General features: G+C 35.0%; 2 protein-coding genes across 2 annotated transcripts in view; one reads left to right on the top strand and one right to left on the bottom strand.

Moving 5' to 3' along the window:
* Positions 1 to 17,618, top strand: part of LRP1B (LDL receptor related protein 1B) — a 1,815,754-nt gene that overhangs the window by 450,823 nt on the left and 1,347,313 nt on the right. The window lies entirely within an intron of this gene.
* On the bottom strand, positions 10,595 to 11,525 carry LOC121482092 (60S ribosomal protein L6). Its single transcript, XM_041739939.1, has one exon. The coding sequence runs from the start codon at positions 11,507 to 11,509 to the stop codon at positions 10,649 to 10,651; it is 861 nt and encodes a 286-aa protein (XP_041595873.1). The 5' UTR covers positions 11,510 to 11,525; the 3' UTR covers positions 10,595 to 10,648.

Here is a 17,618-nt window from a genome sequence, read left to right as displayed (position 1 = left end):
ATTATATAACTCACAGTCATTTAGCCACCCACCCTCAAATTTAATTAATGTTGATATTTTACTATATGACTTTAGATTTTTTTTCAAAGAAATATTATATTTTGGATGCAGTTAAGTCACTCCTCATTTAATTCCCATCCCCATGGGATCCCTGGGTGGCGCAGTGGTTTGGTGCCTGCCTTTGGCCCAGGGCGTGATCCTGGAGACCCGGGATCGAATCCCACATCGGGCTCCCGGTGCATGGAGCCTGCTTCTCCCTCCGCCTGTGTCTCTGCCTCTCTCTCTCTCTCTCTGTGACTATCATAAATAAATAAAAATTAAAAAAAAATAATAATTCCCATCCCTTCATTCTAGAAGGTTGACTATAAAAGTGGGTATGTACCATTCCCACTATTTTTATATATTATTATATTTATAAATGATATATTGCTTATATCTTTTATATCTACCAAAATCATATCCAAGTATTAATAGACTTTTGTACATATATGAATACATGAAGATCATGTTCATTTATGTTAACTTTATTGTTCCGCAGCATGAATATATCACAATTTATCCTTTCTCATACTGATGAACATTTGGGTTGTCCAGTTTTTACCCTTATAAACAATTTTGCAATAATTATGTTTGTTTATATTCTTTGCTTACATGACATTATTTCCTTAGATGGAGCATTGATGGCAAGAGGGTACAGCATATTCAGTTTACTAGGGGTAGTCGAATTGTTTATCAAAGTGATTGAACCAATTTGCACCTACATCAGCAGTATAAGCATATTCCCTTGTTCTCCACATCTTTAACAATGCTTATTTTCATAAAAATTTTAGAGTAGTGCTTATTTGAGGGCTATAAAATGGTTTTTGTATTTTTTGTTACTGCATGGCAAATTGCCCCAAACCATAGTGGGTTAACATAGAAAAACATTTATCTTATAATTTTTTTTTGTTTTGTTTTATTTATGATAGTCACACACACACACAGAGAGAGAGAGAGAGAGAGAGAGGCAGAGACACAGGCAGAGGGAGAAGCAGGCTCCATGCACCGGGAGCCCGACGTGGGACTCGATCCCGGGTCTCCAGGATCGCGCCCTGGGCCAAAGGCAGGCGCCAAACCACTGCGCCACCCAGGGATCTCTATCTTATAATTTCTTGTAATTACAGACTTAACCGGTTATCTCTGCAAGTTTTCTCACAGGCAGCAAACAGGTGCTGGCTGGGGCTAGGTTTTTATCTGAAAGCTTTATTGGAAGAAGATTCACTTCTAGCCTTACTCATATGGTTATTAGGATTTGTTTCTTTCTATGCTGTTATACTGAAGTATGTGTACAATATTCCTCATTGACTGTTGGTAAGAAACCTTCCTCTGTTCTTTGCTACATGTGCCTTTCTATAGGGCAGCTAATATAGCAACTAGTTTCACTCAAAGCAAGCAAGAGAATTAGCACAAGTTCCAGGGAAGTAACAGTGTGCTTGTCACCTTATCTCCTCTAAGAAACCTCTCATGCTTTGTCATATTCCATTAATTAGTAACCGAGTTACGAGGTCTAGTAAGAAGTTATGAGGTCTAGCCCACACTTAAGGTAATTATATAGGGGCGTGAACACTAGGAAGTAGGTATCACTGAAAATCTTAGAGACTGCCTACCACAGTATTTCAGTGGGGTATTGTTACCATTTCCTGATTATTAGATGGTCATCTTTTCATGTTTTCGACCATCATGGAATCTGTTTTGTGAACCATCTGATTATAATTTTCCTATTTTTTATCAAGTCACAGGTTTATTTGCTTTACCTCTAGTGTGTGTGTATGTGTGTGCGTGTGTATGTGTATATATATGTATATGTATATATATAATTAAATATATACTAATATATACTGGGTACTAATATATTAACATATATTAGTATATAGTATATAGTAATATATATACTGGGTACTAATTTACATTAGTATATATTAGTATATAATATATATTTATATACTGGGTACTAATATACATATTATATATATTATATGTACTATCCCAGAATAGTGTATATATATTATGGGTAGTATTCTTGGTTAATCTTGAGCTAGAGCCCCTTTACTCCTTTGCCGGCTTTGATTTGATATCCTTTCCCACCCATTTTCCCTACCCCATTACCAGAACCACTTTCATAAAGTCATTATTGATTTTCATATTGTTAAATTCAGTGGATGTTTTTCAGCTCCCATCTTAATTGACTTGTTGGCAGCATTCAATACAGATGAGTAGTTTCATTCATTTATCTTAAAAATACTTCTAGAGTCACAACTTTGTCAGGTATACTATTTGTTCTTGGCTTTCATGACACTATCATATATCGGGTTTTCACCTTCCACTATGGCTGCTATTTGTCATAGTCTTTTGCCAGTTTTTCTACCTTTACTTGACCTCAAAATGTTTGAATTTACTGGGATTATTCCTGACATTCTCTGGTGATTTTATTCAGTTGTGTGGATTTACATATATCATTATGCCAACAATTCTCACATTTATATCTCCAAAACCATTCATTAATCTCCTTTATAATATATTTACTTGGATTCCTCATGACTTCTCAAACCTAAATCCGCTTAAGTCAGAAATTTTGAACATTTTTGTACCACAGTTGTATCACAAATTTCATCCGGTTGGCGTACCAGAAAACCAGGATTATCTGTGACATCTTCTTGTTTTAATAAATGTGAAGTCCTGTGTAATCTGTGTCTGCTACCAACCCAAACCTCTTCTATCCACTCTTACCACTCCATTTCTATGGCTGTCACCTTAGCCATGCTACTTTTTTCTAAGACTGCAACATTGTCTCCCACTTTTTTTTCTTATGTTTCCTCACCTTTTTTAAAACATAAAGTCCATAGCAGGATTTTTTAATGTAAAAAATATAGCACAACTCTCTTGTAATAACTTCCTAAAGAATTCCTATTAAGATTCTGAGTCTTCAGTGAGAGACCTCATTGTAGACATTGCACACAGTGCTTAACTTAGGCTTCCTGTCATATCCATCCTCAGTTTTTCCCCAATTTGTTGCTCTAGTCATACTGAGTTTCTGTCTTTTTGTGTAAAATCCCAAGCTACTTCCAAACTCAATGTTTCTGAAACTCACAATTTTCTCTACATGAAGAAATCTTTCTCTCTATGCCTGTCTATCTTGTACTCATTCTTCAGATTTCAATGAAATGTCATTTCTTTGAAAAATTCTTCCCTACTTTTCCAGTCCAAATTAAATAATTTAGTGTCTAGGCATGATATTATTTTTTAACATATCACAATTTTTATGATACACTGATTTATAATTACTTCGGTACTTGCTTAATTAACCTATGCTTCATCTATAAACTATGGTTATATAAAACCCAGGCTCATATATGTAGTAGTTTTGGATTGCTAGATCCTAGAATATTGCTTGGTCCAAGGCTGGCACTTAATTAATATTTGTTCAATGAATTGCTGAATGTACTGCTAGCTCTAACTCCAGAGGAGCTTTTAATCCCATTGGTACAAAATTAAAGAGAAATACAAAATTGAAAACTAAAATGTGAGTCATGGTCATTAAAAATACTCTGAGGGAAAGTTTCATAACCTTGTTAGCCATCCATTTCTCATTATTAAATGAAGGGTTTAACCTAGATCAAGTCTAAGGTGGTTTTTACCTCTAAAATTAAACAATTCTAACTGCTGGCTCAGGAAGAAAATCAATGTGGTTAAGGAAAATATTATGAAGTTTTGATGATAAAATCTATAATAGGGAAGTAGGAATCAACCTATGTATTCGGAGATAGTGAGTTAGGCCAGCTGCCTGGAGTAAAGGACTATTTTGGTTTTAGTGGAAGAGTTGATTGCATGGAGCCATTGTGTAAGGTATCTAAATGTGAGGACAAGTATTTGGAATTTGAGTAGCCACAACACATTGCAGGATTTTGACTCCAACATGGAGTGTACATTATATTTAAAATCTATTCAGTTAAGTAAGCATGTATTGATTTTTGTGTATGTGCTGGGCACTGGCAGAAACCAGCAATACAAACATGAATGAGATATGGCCTTTACCTCTGTGTATGTCAGAATAAGACTGTCACTAGGGTGACAGACTTAAAAATGAATACTTATCATATTTAATTATAAAAAATAATGTATGAAAAAAATATGTACATAACTAAAAATGCAACGTGTTCAGAATTCTTTCATAACAAAAGGCAGTGTTGTATGGAGGAAAGATTGTATTTCATGTAATCATATATTTTGAAGAAGACCACTTCTAGGAATCTAGCCATTTTGGAAAGATGTGGGTATAAATTTGAGATCACTTGTAACTGGGTAAACTTATCTCTCTACATCACCTCTCCAGATCTTAGTTTCTTTATATGTTACACACACACATAATAAAAGATTGGTGAAAGAATTGGAAATCTGTTACTAATGTTAGAAAACATACCAATGTATCAATGGATTTGACCATGTAACTAATGTGAATCCGTGAAGAAATGATGCAAAATTTAACCAAAGATGTAAGGACAACTGTTTCACCATTTTGGAAAAGAAAATAGATTTCTAACTTAATGTTAAAAAATATGACTATAACAAATGAATTTAAAATAAAGGCTAGAGTGTATTATGCTAAGTGAAATAAGTCACTTAAAATAAGAGAAAAACAAATACCATATGATTTCACTCGTTTGTAGAATTTAAGAAACAAAACAGATGAACATAGGGCAAGGAGGAAAAAGAGAGGCAAACCATAAGAGACTCTTAACTATAGAGAACAAACTGAGGATTGATGGAGGGGAGGTGGGTGGGGGATGGGCAAAATGGGTAATGAGTATTAAGGAGGGCACTTGTTATGATTAGCACTACTCCTGAAACCAATATTATGCTATATGTTAACTTACTAGAATTTAAATATAAACTTGAAACAAAAATAAATAAATGAATAAATAAAATAGTTAAAGGCTAATACTTGAGTACTTATTTAGGTTTTTTTTTAGTTTTTTTTTTTTTTTGAGTACTTACTTTGAATCAGGCATTTAAAATGCAACATGTGCATTAATTCATTTAATACTTGAAAGATCCCAATTAGATAGGTACTATTATTAATGCCATTTTTAACACAAGGAACTGAGACACCTAACAGGTTAAATAGCTTGCCCAAAGTAGCCCAGCTCATTATAATATGAATTTAAGAACTCTAGAAAATGAACATGACTTCTTAACAGCCTCTATAAAGAAAGATTGAATTAAAAGTCTGTAAATGTTAGATTAAAAGTGTAACATTAGAAATAATCTCTGAAAATTGTTTTCATAACTTTAATGTGGACAAATCCTCCCCAAAACAAGAGGCAAAGCCACATAGTAAAAAAAGTAGAGAGGATTTCAGAAAAGAAATTCAAAAATATTTTTTGTGATGGTGTTTGAAATATAGCACAAATGCAAAATGAAAGAAAATATTTTCAGTATATATAGCATAAATGTGTTAATATTATTAATATACAAAGAGTTTTCAAAAATCAATAAGAACACAAATCTTAGTGTGAGAAAAATAGTATAAGGGGAAAAAAAACAGCAATTAACAGAAAAAAAAGTCCTGAAACATATTTTAAAATGCTTGCTCAAATTTTTAAGTAGGTAAGGTACAAGTCAAAACAACAACAAAAAAAAGATTGATGAAAACAAAATGTTAACAGTATTCAATATTAGTGACAGCACTAACATATATTATTGACATGTTTATAAATAGCTCCATGTTTCGAAATAATAATTTCTTTTATCTATCAAAATGTTTAATGCAAATTTCCCTTAATAAAGCAAATTCTTTTCTAGAAATCTACTCAGAATAGCATAATGGTTAAACACTCTGGTTTCAGGAAAACCTGGATTCAGTTTCCTGCTATACCATTAATGTATGTGTGCCCTTAAAGAAATCCCTCATTTTTATAAGCTTCAAATTACTCATTTGAAAACAAGATAGCAATAGCAAAATTGCCTCACAGGGCTGTTCTGTAGATTAAATGAAATCATGCATGTAAAGCAATTAACACATTTTAGGAGTTGATAAATGTTAAATATTATGATTATTATTAATTATACTATAGATAGGTCTCAAGTGTGAAGGAATAGCTTTATGAGAATGTTTATTATACTATAAAGCAATAATTTCTATTAATAGAATTCAGTGCAGGCTTAGAATCATTTCAAGTATCTTTGTAAAATTGTGGTGAATAAATTGGTCCTCAGACGGCAGGAGATGGGGAAATGTTGCTCTGTATGAGTAAAGTAACATTTGCAATGGGTACAAATTCAGAAATTTTGTAATTGTCAATAAGTAAGCTTTAAAATGGTTATTAAATAGATACCTTTACTTATCCTAATTCTTTAAAAGAAAAGAAAACTCTCTCTACATGAAAAAAATGTTGAGTTGGCATTTTAAAACATCATTTATTTGTATTTCAAAAAAACATGTCATTTCTTCTATTTGTGGATAAGTCTATGAAATATGAGCAACAGTGTGCTATGGGGCCTCAGATGTATTACTAACAATAGAGAAGATGCAATTTAAACACATGACAATTAGTTTGGATGTGAACCTTAATGATGTGTGTCTCATGAACCAAAAATTCTGCCAATGGATATATGTGCTTAACACTTTTATGAAAGGTTTAGGAGTTATTAGAAGTGTGATTCCTCAATTTACAGATTTCACAAAATTACATAGATTAAATTATGTAGATGATGTGATCGAGATTTGAATTTATCTAAGAAATTTGTCACTATATTAAAATCAAGATACTATTTAACAAAACTGTAAGTGCTTCAAGTTCAAAATATCAATTACACTATTACAGAATTTCACATAACATACTATTATTACTCATAAAAACTATGGTCCCAGATTATGATGCAACTGTTTATATATATATATGTATATATATATATATATTATAAAATATGTATATATATCCTCACATTGTTTTACCAGCTTACCATTTTTTTCAGTGTTCAGATTATTGTGTTCCATTTTGGACAGCATATTTTAAGAGAAACATTGACATATTGAGATATGTCCAGAGGGCACAAAAGTATGTTACAGATTTCAGAATTGAAGGAACTAGGAATGTTTTCCCTAGTGAAAAAGAAATTGAGGAGAGACATGATAGGTCTATTCAAGCATGTGAAAGTATTTCTGGAAGAACAGGGAATAGATACTCTGATACCTAAGTTTAGAGAGCATCTGAAAGCTGTAGGAAGATGAATTGCATTTTAGAACAGACTTTCTCACAATTAGAGATTTTCAACATTGCAGTGAAATTTTGTTTTTGTATTAAAATCCTCGTTCAGGGCAGTCCAGGTGGCTTAGTGGTTTAGAGCTGCCTTCTGCTCAGGGTGTGATCTCTAGTGCCGGAATCGAGTCCCACATCGGGCTCCTTGCATGGAGCCTGCTTCTCCCTCTGTCTGTGTCTCTGCCTCTCTCTCTCTCTTTCACTGTGCCTTTCATGAATAAATAAACAAAATCTTTTAATTAATTAATTAAAATAAAACCCTAGTTGAAAGTATGTAAGCCAACAGTAGGAAAACTACCTTTATGGTTATGGAAGAGGCTTTGTTTATAAGAGAGAGTTGGAATAATTTAATTCTAAGATATCTTTTAGAAAGATAAGCATGGTAGAGTGAAAAATAACAATAATCTTGGAGATAAAAGGCTTCCAGGTCAAACTTACTGTACTACTCACTTGTGTTTAAAATAATTTAACTTACAGTCCTGTGTAAGATTTTTTTTTCTTAGAGTAAGAGAAAGTAAGATAATGGTACTCTATAGGAGACTATTACAGTAATTGCAAAACTAGATATTTTGCTCTAGAGTATCCCACAAGGACTCCCAACTCAGGTAGGAAAGGGAATTTCCGAGACAGGAATTCTTCAGGATGAATACAACTTCTCCCGCTGATTTATCTCCCATTTCATTTTTTAAAAGTCTTATTCATTTCCCCTCAGCTATGCCTGGATTATTTTGTAGTTCTTTATTAGTAAGATCATAGAATCAAAGGGATAAAGAAGGTCTTTGTGATTTAATTTATTCTCATTTCAATAATCATCATGTATCTTATTTTTAAGCATTTTCCCCTAGCTAGTCAATGTACTTGTTTAGCTTTCTCTATAGAACACTTTGCTGTCCTGTGGGTCTTTGAATTTGTAATCTCTGTTACAGAAAGAAGTTCAGAAAACTAGAAATAACATAGAATAGACTAATTTTGAACCCTAAGCACCTCCATCCATCTCCTGATGACTTCCCCTTCCCTTCCCTTTGTGACCACTCTGTTCCACCCTCACAAACCCTCAAGCTTAACCACCATATCAAAAATCTTGCTGAGTAGCTGCTGAGATGAGGAGCAGAATTATTTTTTCAACTAAAGCTTGTCTCTTTTTTCTTTCCTCATGGAAACTTTATTATTCTCTAGCTCAGTATAGTAGAAGCTGCCTCAGACCCTGAAACACTTAGCGTTTTGAAAATTAAGAGAATATTCTTGGTATTTTCTGAGGGTCCTTATGTCACCTTCCAGACAAAGCCAGGTCCTAGTTCATTAAAGGCCCTCACTTTATATTCCTATTTTTTCAGCACTGAATTACAACTAGATTTTATTAGCTGTTTATTTTTATATAATTTTTTAATGCCTACATCTCTGCATTGAATGAGTGTTCCATGGAAGCAGACACTCTGTCAGGTTCAATGGTATAATTACAAGATGTATCACTATGTTTGGGGCACAAGAGATATAGAAAATACTCGATGGTCATTTGTTGAGTAAATAACATTTTGTTTGTGAAAAAAACATTATTAGATCAGCTAATAAAAGACTTGTATGTTTACTGATACCATTCACTTGTGTGTACGTGAACACACACATATATATATATTTATATATGTATATATTTGATTACCTACTTTATCCCAGATACTGTGCTACATGCTAAAAATAGAATATTATCTAAATCTTTGGTTTTATCTACTCAATGATGGTTTAAGGTTAGGTTCATATCAAAGAATTCTAAAAAAACAACCACAGTGGTGAATTAGTTTTTAATTAGATTAGGCACCCAAAAGTGCCTTATTACTGCTTTTTCCCCAACCACACTTACAACCCCTATCATACCCTTAACCACTGACAGGTATAAATGAACCCAGGAAATTTTGCCTTGAATAAACATCACTTCAGACTTAACTTACATTTTCACATTGCTCTGCAGGACATTTTCTGAGAGTCATCTTTACTTGGCTTTCTCCCTTTGCCTTCCAACCTCCTTCACCCTTACCAGTCTTCCAAGGGAGGATCTCCTCCATCAAACACTTGGACATGTATTCTCATCTCCTGATCCACTTCTAGTATACTTGACCTTAGATGAACTTTTTCTTCTCCTGTTTGCAACATGTTGATGAGTCTCTTACACTCAGTTGTTTTCAGTAGCTATTATGAATAAAATCATTACTTCTCAAGGACCACTTTAACTCAAGAACTAGACTTCAAAATTCTTAACCACACTTATTGTTATATAATCCCTTTAAATCCCAAGTATTTCTATACAATGCTAGACTTTGCAAAATAGTAGAAAAGAGTTTATCAAGATTCACCTTCTGTTAAATGAAAAGGTCTCAAACTTTGCTGGGGACAAAGTAAACTAACCATAGCACATGTGATAACATTAAACATGAGTTTTAGTCTAATTGAAATAACTTTTAAGAGTCCAATTTGAGTAGATTTTGACAGTAATGTTAAAGCATGTGACTGTAAGACTCCAGATACCACTGGCTACAGTTTTAATCAGAGTCTGACTAGTTTATGAATCTGTGACAATGAGAAATGACCCATTGGGACTGAACTGAAAAAAAAAAAATTCACACCTAATTTCACTTGGAGACTATATGCCAATGATGCCAAGATGCAAAATTTATTTTGTTTTTCACTGTCAGGACAAGCTGAACTTTTAATTAGAAAATATATATTGTTTCAATATATCTGCAAAAATCTTTTATTTTACCAAAAGAGTCCTGCTTTTCCTCCAAAACATAAAAGGCATACTAGCTAATCATACTGTTAGACAAAGTATTAAAATATTAAAAAGGATGTTTCCAATCCATTGTCTCTGGCTTCTCCCACATACCTCCACTCACCCCCTGTTCCCAACCTGTATCAAGTGAAAATGATCTGAAGCCTTTGGCATGAAGTTTTAGAAAATTCTTCCTATAATCCACATACTTAATTTTCTACATTACAGAGGATTTGTATACTTTTTTAAAATAAGATATTCTGTTTTTTCATACACAATATGTGTGGTTAAAAATCATTTGCTCACTTATTTATTAATTTAATAACTATTTTGTGAGCACCCACCTACTAGGTTCCTTGGACTGTGCTAGGTGGTGGGTTAAAGTGATAAACAGAAGGTCTGCTCTCAGGGAACTTAGGTTTTTACTTATTTTGTTTTTTCTGAGTATAGTTGACACAGAGTGTTGCTTTAGTTTCAGGTATACAGCATAGTGGTTCAACATTTCTATATGTTATGCTATTCAAGGACTTCAAGTTTCTTTTTTTTTTTTTTTTAATGGATCAGTTGTTTAATTAGGTTCTTTGTAAGAAATTTAGAACACCAATTTGTGAGGGTAAACTCCATTTGTGAGAGAAAACACAGAGCGGAGGTAGCCCTGAAGCTGAGGAACAGCTTTGATTTTTGGCAGAATTTGCGAGTCCACAGCTTTCTGATCAACCTTGCGCTGCTCTGTAATCTCGTATTTCTCCTTCTCTGTGTCAAAAATCTCCCCTTCCTGGTGTCTGGGTTTACGCAGCTTCTTCTTCTTGAAATAAGCATCAGTGAGATGTTTGGGGATTTTCACACTGCTTATATCAATTTTGGTGGAAGTGGCAATGACAAATTTCTGGTGTGTTCTACGCAGAGGAACTCGGTTGAGGGCCAGAGGTCCAGTCACAAGTAGCAAGCCACTGCTCAGTTGCTTCAGGAAAACTACCCTCTTGCCTCTGTGGCGCCCAGTGAGGATGATCAAAATGGTCCCAGGAGTGATGCTAGCTCGCAACTTTCTCACATGCTGACTGAAAGGTTTTTTGCCATGGCTCAACAGCTTGCGAGGCACATCTTCAGTAGGATAATACCTAGGCATTTTGCGAAGTTTGACCACTCGGGTACCACCATTCTTGTCACCGCCAACTGGTTTTGTAACGGTAGCAAGAACCTTCTCCTTCTTTTTCTTTTCAACCCTGGATTTAGCTGCCGAATACTTCCTCTTGTACATGGCTTTTCTGGAATACATAGCCGATCGGGAATATCTGCCAATTCCTCTGACTAGGACAGGGTTTCGGCTGCAGTGGGGCTTCCCCTTCTTTGGCGTTTTAGCCTTTAGGTTACCCTTCTTTGCCTTGCCACCAGCATTAACCTTCTTAGGTTTCTTCTCCTTAGTATCCGGCTTCTCGGCTTTTTCGCCCGCCATCTTGCAAGATGGAAAAGAGAACTCAAGGACTTCAAGTTTCAATGAAGACACTGATGTATATTAACATGGAGGCTCCAGTGCATGGAGCCTGCTTCTCCCTCTGCCTGTGTCTCTGCCTCTCCCTCTCTCTCTCTCTCTCTCTCTCATTAATAAATAAAATCTTAAAAAAACAATGGCAATGAAAACATGGCACTGTTTTATAAACACTAAATAGAAGTATACTGGATTTATTATAAAAGTAGTGCACTTAAAGCAATTTCTCCTTTTTCACCTGGAAATTAGACCTCAGGCCTTATTGTGAAATTCACAATAAGGTTGTCTTTTTTTAAAGATTTTTTTTAATTTTTATTTATTCACGAGAGACACACACACAGAGAGAGAGAGAGAGGAAGGGAGGGAGGGAAGCAGAGAAGCAGGCTCCATTCAGGGAGCCTGATATGGGACTCGATCCCAGGTCTCCAGGGTCATACCCTGAGCCAAAGGCAGGCACTTAACCACTGAGCCACCCAGGCTCCCATGGTTGTCTTTAGATAAATGGATAATTCCAGTGAAACACAGTAGGTCTTATAGTGGTGACAGGAATAACTGCACTGAAGACCAAAAGATGGTAGAGCATCTTCTCTGCCCAAAGGTGGCTTCCCAGGGAGAGAATCTTGATTTGGGACCTGCAGGATATGCATCTAAAACTAGAAGTTAGAAGACAGAGCAAGGATATTCCAACAGGAACCATGGATAGTACAAAGATGAGAAGTGAAAGGATGTATGTACTCAGAAATGGTGAAACATTGAATGCCAGCAAAGTCTGGAAATGTGACTAAGTGATACATTCCCTAAGTGGTGTGAGGCTTTGAGGTGTTATGCTCCATAGCTGTCATTTTAACCACATTTCATGCTAGGTGCTTTATATATCATCTCTAATATCGTAGCACTTCAAAATATTTTTTGTTTTCTCATTAGAGAAGGGAATGAAGCACAGAAAATTTGTTTTCTCCTTAATTTAGGTAAGAAAAGGGAAGCACAGAAAGGTTAGTTTGTCCATCCATCCATCCATTTACCGATGCCTATATGCACATACTATGTGCCGGTGCTAAAGGAGTGAAAAGAAGTGTATTCCCTGTTTTCACAGGACTTAGGCTCTAGAGCAAAGTAGAAACCCTGATATTCTTAAATATGTAATTAAAATGTGATGTGATGAAGAGGAAGTAGAGATTTCTGTGGGTAAAAATAGAAGGGTCCAGTAAGAAATAAAACTGAGATTGAACATAAGGTCACCGGGCTTAAAGCCTGTTCCCACAAGCAATGCTTTTTTCCAAATGTGGAGACATAGAAGCATCTTTAGGTGGTACCAAAAAAAAAAAAAAAAGCATGTTGTTTTTTTAATAACTATGTATGTATTCAACTTACCTTCTATTTTTGTCAAGAGATATATTTTCCATTTATGGAAGTGATATAATATTTCCTTCAAAAATACATATATTTAAGCAAATAGAGTGATCTGGTTTGAAGTAACATACCAAGTAAATAACAGTACAAGTATACACGTGGACATAATGGAAACCCTAATTGAAGTATGAAAATTTTCTGATTGTGCCAGTGACGCAGATGCTGTAGTTTATTCTCATTCTGATTATAGCTTTTTTCCAGATTCCTAAAATGAGACCTCTGCTATTGACCCACTAAGCATTTGGTAAGTACAGTGTGGTAGTTCATTAAAATGTAAATTATGTTAAGTGTTTCTTTGGAAACATACAGGGGAATATGTAAATAATGAAGAACAATGAGAAGCGGCCTCTTTCCCTCAGGAACTTTGCTTTTCTATTAGTTTGAACCTTATCCATAGTCATGAATCTAAAGAGGAAACACTCTCAGTAGAAAAAAAATCTGGAAGTAAAGCAAATGAGCTGAGGGCAGCAGTGTGAGACTTCCAATGGCATCTAACTAGGAGAAAGCCATCAGGGAATGCTATTGTATTTAATGAAGAAAACTGTACCAGGGTTAAATTGTTTCAATGTTTACCCCTAATTGGATCATGTGGCACATTAATGTGTTTCTCCTACAGTTTGTCTTACTGGAGGTGTATAAGTCAGGGTTAGATCACTTCCAGGAACAGAAACCTGACTACGAGTAATTTAAGCAAAAAAGGCAATAGAGTGTTTCCCACTAGTTTCAGGAAGGATTCTTTTTTGGATCATACGCCCATATCAAGATCATTCCCTGAGACCAGGGATTGATTTGTCTCAACCTGGATCACAGACAAATTGAAAGGCATTAATGGAAGGTTATGAAAGTATATTGGCAGATTAAAAGAAAAATTTGCTTAGATAGGTCAGTATGAAAATAAAAGGATAGAACAGTTCGGAAACCATGAGATTTGCCACCATGAGATAAAGTTTGAAATCTGTGGGCTTGTATTATAATCAAACCCCATCCTTCTCAAACTGGTCTTTCCCAAGTCATTCAAGACAACATTGTTGCCTACAAAGGGTTTGTCCCAGGCTCAATCTATTGGAACCTTCCATACCATTGGACATCAACAGCTATCCCTTCTTTTTTGAAATATACTCCTTATTCCAGGATAACATTTTCATTGGGGGTTGTCCTCTGATAACCCCTCTAGTTTCTTCTGCTGATCTCTTGTCCATGCCTTTACATCTTAATAATAATTTCCTCAAGGTCCTAGTTTTCAAACCTCACATTTTCTCATTCAGCACTCTCCTTTACTGTAATATAATGAAAACCAGAAGCATAGCTTACTTGTGATTTTTTTCTTCTGTTATTTCCTATATGCCAAGTATTGTAGTAGCAGTTTAGAGAAATGATTTGATATTTTCTACTCCTGACTTTAAATTCCACCTATATGTTATTGACTCTCAAATATATTCCTCCTGAATCTAGTCCTGAATACTTATATTTTCAAGGAAGTAGTGTATTCTTCTCCCTAGTGGCTCACTTCAAACTCAAGTTGTCCCAAACTGGACCTTCTCCAAACCTTCTTTGTCCATGTCATTTCTGTCTCAGTAACCTGTGTCATCTACTTGGTTATCAATTTATAAGTCATCATTGATTCTTTCTTCTTCCTCACTGGCCACCACACATTATTTTTAACTACAAATGCTATCTGTCATCTGGGTTTATTCCCTCAGCTTTTGCTTTAGTACAAATTTAACCCAATGACTGTTTTTGCAAATACAGTTTTATTAGAATGCAACCACACTCATTCATTTACATATGTTCTACAGTTGCATCCTTGATACAATGGCAGAATTGAGTAGTTGCAACAGAGACTTTATAGTAAGAAAATCCTAAAATATTTACTTATCTAGCTCTTTACAAGAAAATTTTGCTGAATCCTACTCTAGGATAAGCACTTTTTATCTCTTCTTTGGACTAATGCAGTGGCGCTCCATGTTGTCTCCTGGTATCCATTCACCCAGGCCTGACTTGTCCTTCACATCTACCATGGTTTATATTTGCCCTGTGATAGCTCAAGTTTAAAAGGAGTTAATGCAAAAACTATGATGACTGTCCATTGCTCAGATAAAAATTGTTAACCCTATGTAAGTTCTGTGTTGCTGAATAACAGATTACTCTAAAAGTTAGTACTTCTGTGGTTTGGCTGGGCAGTTCTTGTGCTGTTCTCACATGATGGCACTTGTGTGTCTGCATTCACCTGATGGATAAGATGAGAACCAGGTTGCCAGGATGGCTGGGTCATTACTTCTTTGTAGTTCCTACAGGGAGACCAGCCTAGATTAAGGATGGATTCTAAGAAGCAAGCCAAACCCTGCTGCACACTCTTATAATGTGTTGGTTAGTGGCCCAATGGCTAAAAAAGTCACGTGGCTAAGTCTAGAATGAATATGAATGACCATATAAGAGTGACAGTCCCAGGAGGTATGACTGGGAGCTAACCAGTGCCAGTTTGCTGAACCCTCTTAGCATACCTTTAAGGATTTTCCCATAATTTCCGGTTCCGTTTATGACTCATATCACCAGTATTGATTTTTAACGAACTATCAGCTCTTATTTGAACAAAATCTCTGAATATGTTATGCCTTTTCTTACATCTATGCCTTTCCTCATTCTTTCTTCTTCCTTGATTTTTTTCCATCTCATACTTTGTTACCACATCGTGCCTGCCAATGCTAAGAATTCTTCCAAGATATATTAATTCAAATCTTCCTGCTTCTCTGAGGCCCTTTCTGCCGACTTGATCTTGTCTCTATACCAGCATGTAACCACTCATGGCAAAGCAAGACAATTATCACTTTGTGGCTCCTTTCTGCATATCTGTCTCCTGCTACCTTGTGAAAAAAATCTCAGGAAAGGAACTTGGTCTCAATCAAAATTTTGTATGTCCAAACCCCAAAATGATATATCATCTATTTTAACACATCTTGAACACTCCATCAGTGACTGGGGCCAGGAAGTACAGCAGGGACCTGACATTAAATAGTTTAACATCTGAAGACAATATAGAAAAAAATTCCATTTTCTCTTGCAGAGTAATTTCTAATTATGTTGGATTTTTTTTTTAGGGTATATAATACATGGCGGTGACAGAGGGTAAAATTCTCAGCTTTATTTCAAATCGCAGGAAACAGACGAGGCCAAAAGCATTTGCACATAAAATAGAATGGGATTATGAGCTTATTCAAGCAGGGAAGAAGGTTTTATCTGTGATAATGCCTTAGTGCTGAGAAAAATAAAAGTGATTTCTTGTTAAGCAACATGGACGTTGAGAAACCATGGTATTTTTAAGCTCGTAGTGGTTTTTTCTTTCATTATATTAAGTATGAGCAGAGAGCTTCAACTCAGCAAGCGTTGTTAAGCACTTTCTGTTGAATGTGTGGCAATGAGACAGTGCCTTGGAAAAAATAAAAGCATATTTATATATGTTCACACAAACACAGATATATAAATCTAAAGGTTTCTTTCTACTTAAAAGTTTATGTAGGAGAGAAATTATATATATAGATAGATAGATAGATAGATAGATAGATAGATAGATAGATAGATATGACACAAGACTAAAGATGACCAATTACTGCCACAGAAGTATGAAAGTTCTGAGAACAAAGGAGAAGCTTTCTTCTCCTTTCCAGATAAGTTCCAGATAAGTTCCAGATAAGATTTAGGTAATGACTGCAATTCTAAGCATCTTCCTTTAAAAGATGAAAATTATTATAAAAACACAAATTACCACATTTTGATTAAATAATAACTTTAATCAGACCGCACCCATGCAGGTCAAATACAGTCTAAAGACTGGCTGGCCTGGGTAAGTTTTATCCAGATAATTGTTCATACTTAAAAACTAGGAGGTTTCAAGTAAAACTGTGGACCTCTGAGTGAGTGAAAAGCATTAGAAAATTTGGCAACACAGCAGCTCCGTTCTTTTATGCCAATGGACAGCAAGAGCTGAGTATTAGTTGTCATTTAGGCTGGGCATGAATTGCCCCACTTCCCTCCTTCACCACACCGTTACACCTGCCCCACTGCATGTTATCCACTTAGGTCTCATAGCATTGCAGTAAGCAAGCCCAGAAAGGTTTAAATTTTATTGTTTTGAAAACTAACTCATGTGGAGATATTGACATTAACATATTCTCTTACATTGAAACATTCTCAGCTACATTTCCTTCACTTATTATCTCCAGTGTTATGTGTCTAGGTTACCAGAACTTCTAGCTGAGAAGCTGTTTGTTATCCCTATGAGAATCTTTTTTTCCTTTCAAATGGTATATATTAAATTTTCTTCCCCACGAAATGAAATAGTTTCTTTGACCAGTTGCTTGGGTCTGATATAAAAATAGAATCATACCAGAAGAAGTAAATTAGCATTTCAACAAGAATATTTTCACTTGTTGTACTGTATTTAACACAGTTGCTAGGCAGATTTGTGGATGACGAAACCTTCTAGAACATCATTTAAACTTCACTTAATGGTAGGAAATAGGGCTGAAGGTATCATGTGAGAAAGTAACCTGTAGAATATTAATTTGAGTAAGAGAGGATGCTTTCATTAACAAAAGATTATTTCAGAAAGACAATAATACATGGAAAGTTACATGGAAATTTGGGGCTTTTAAAGCTACAGATGGATCAG

Source organism: Vulpes lagopus, chromosome 24 (assembly GCF_018345385.1).
Source record: "Vulpes lagopus strain Blue_001 chromosome 24, ASM1834538v1, whole genome shotgun sequence".
Lineage (NCBI taxonomy): Eukaryota > Metazoa > Chordata > Mammalia > Carnivora > Canidae > Vulpes > Vulpes lagopus.
The sequence above is the reverse complement of the archived record's forward strand: the minus strand, read 5'-3'. Positions and strand labels throughout refer to the sequence as shown.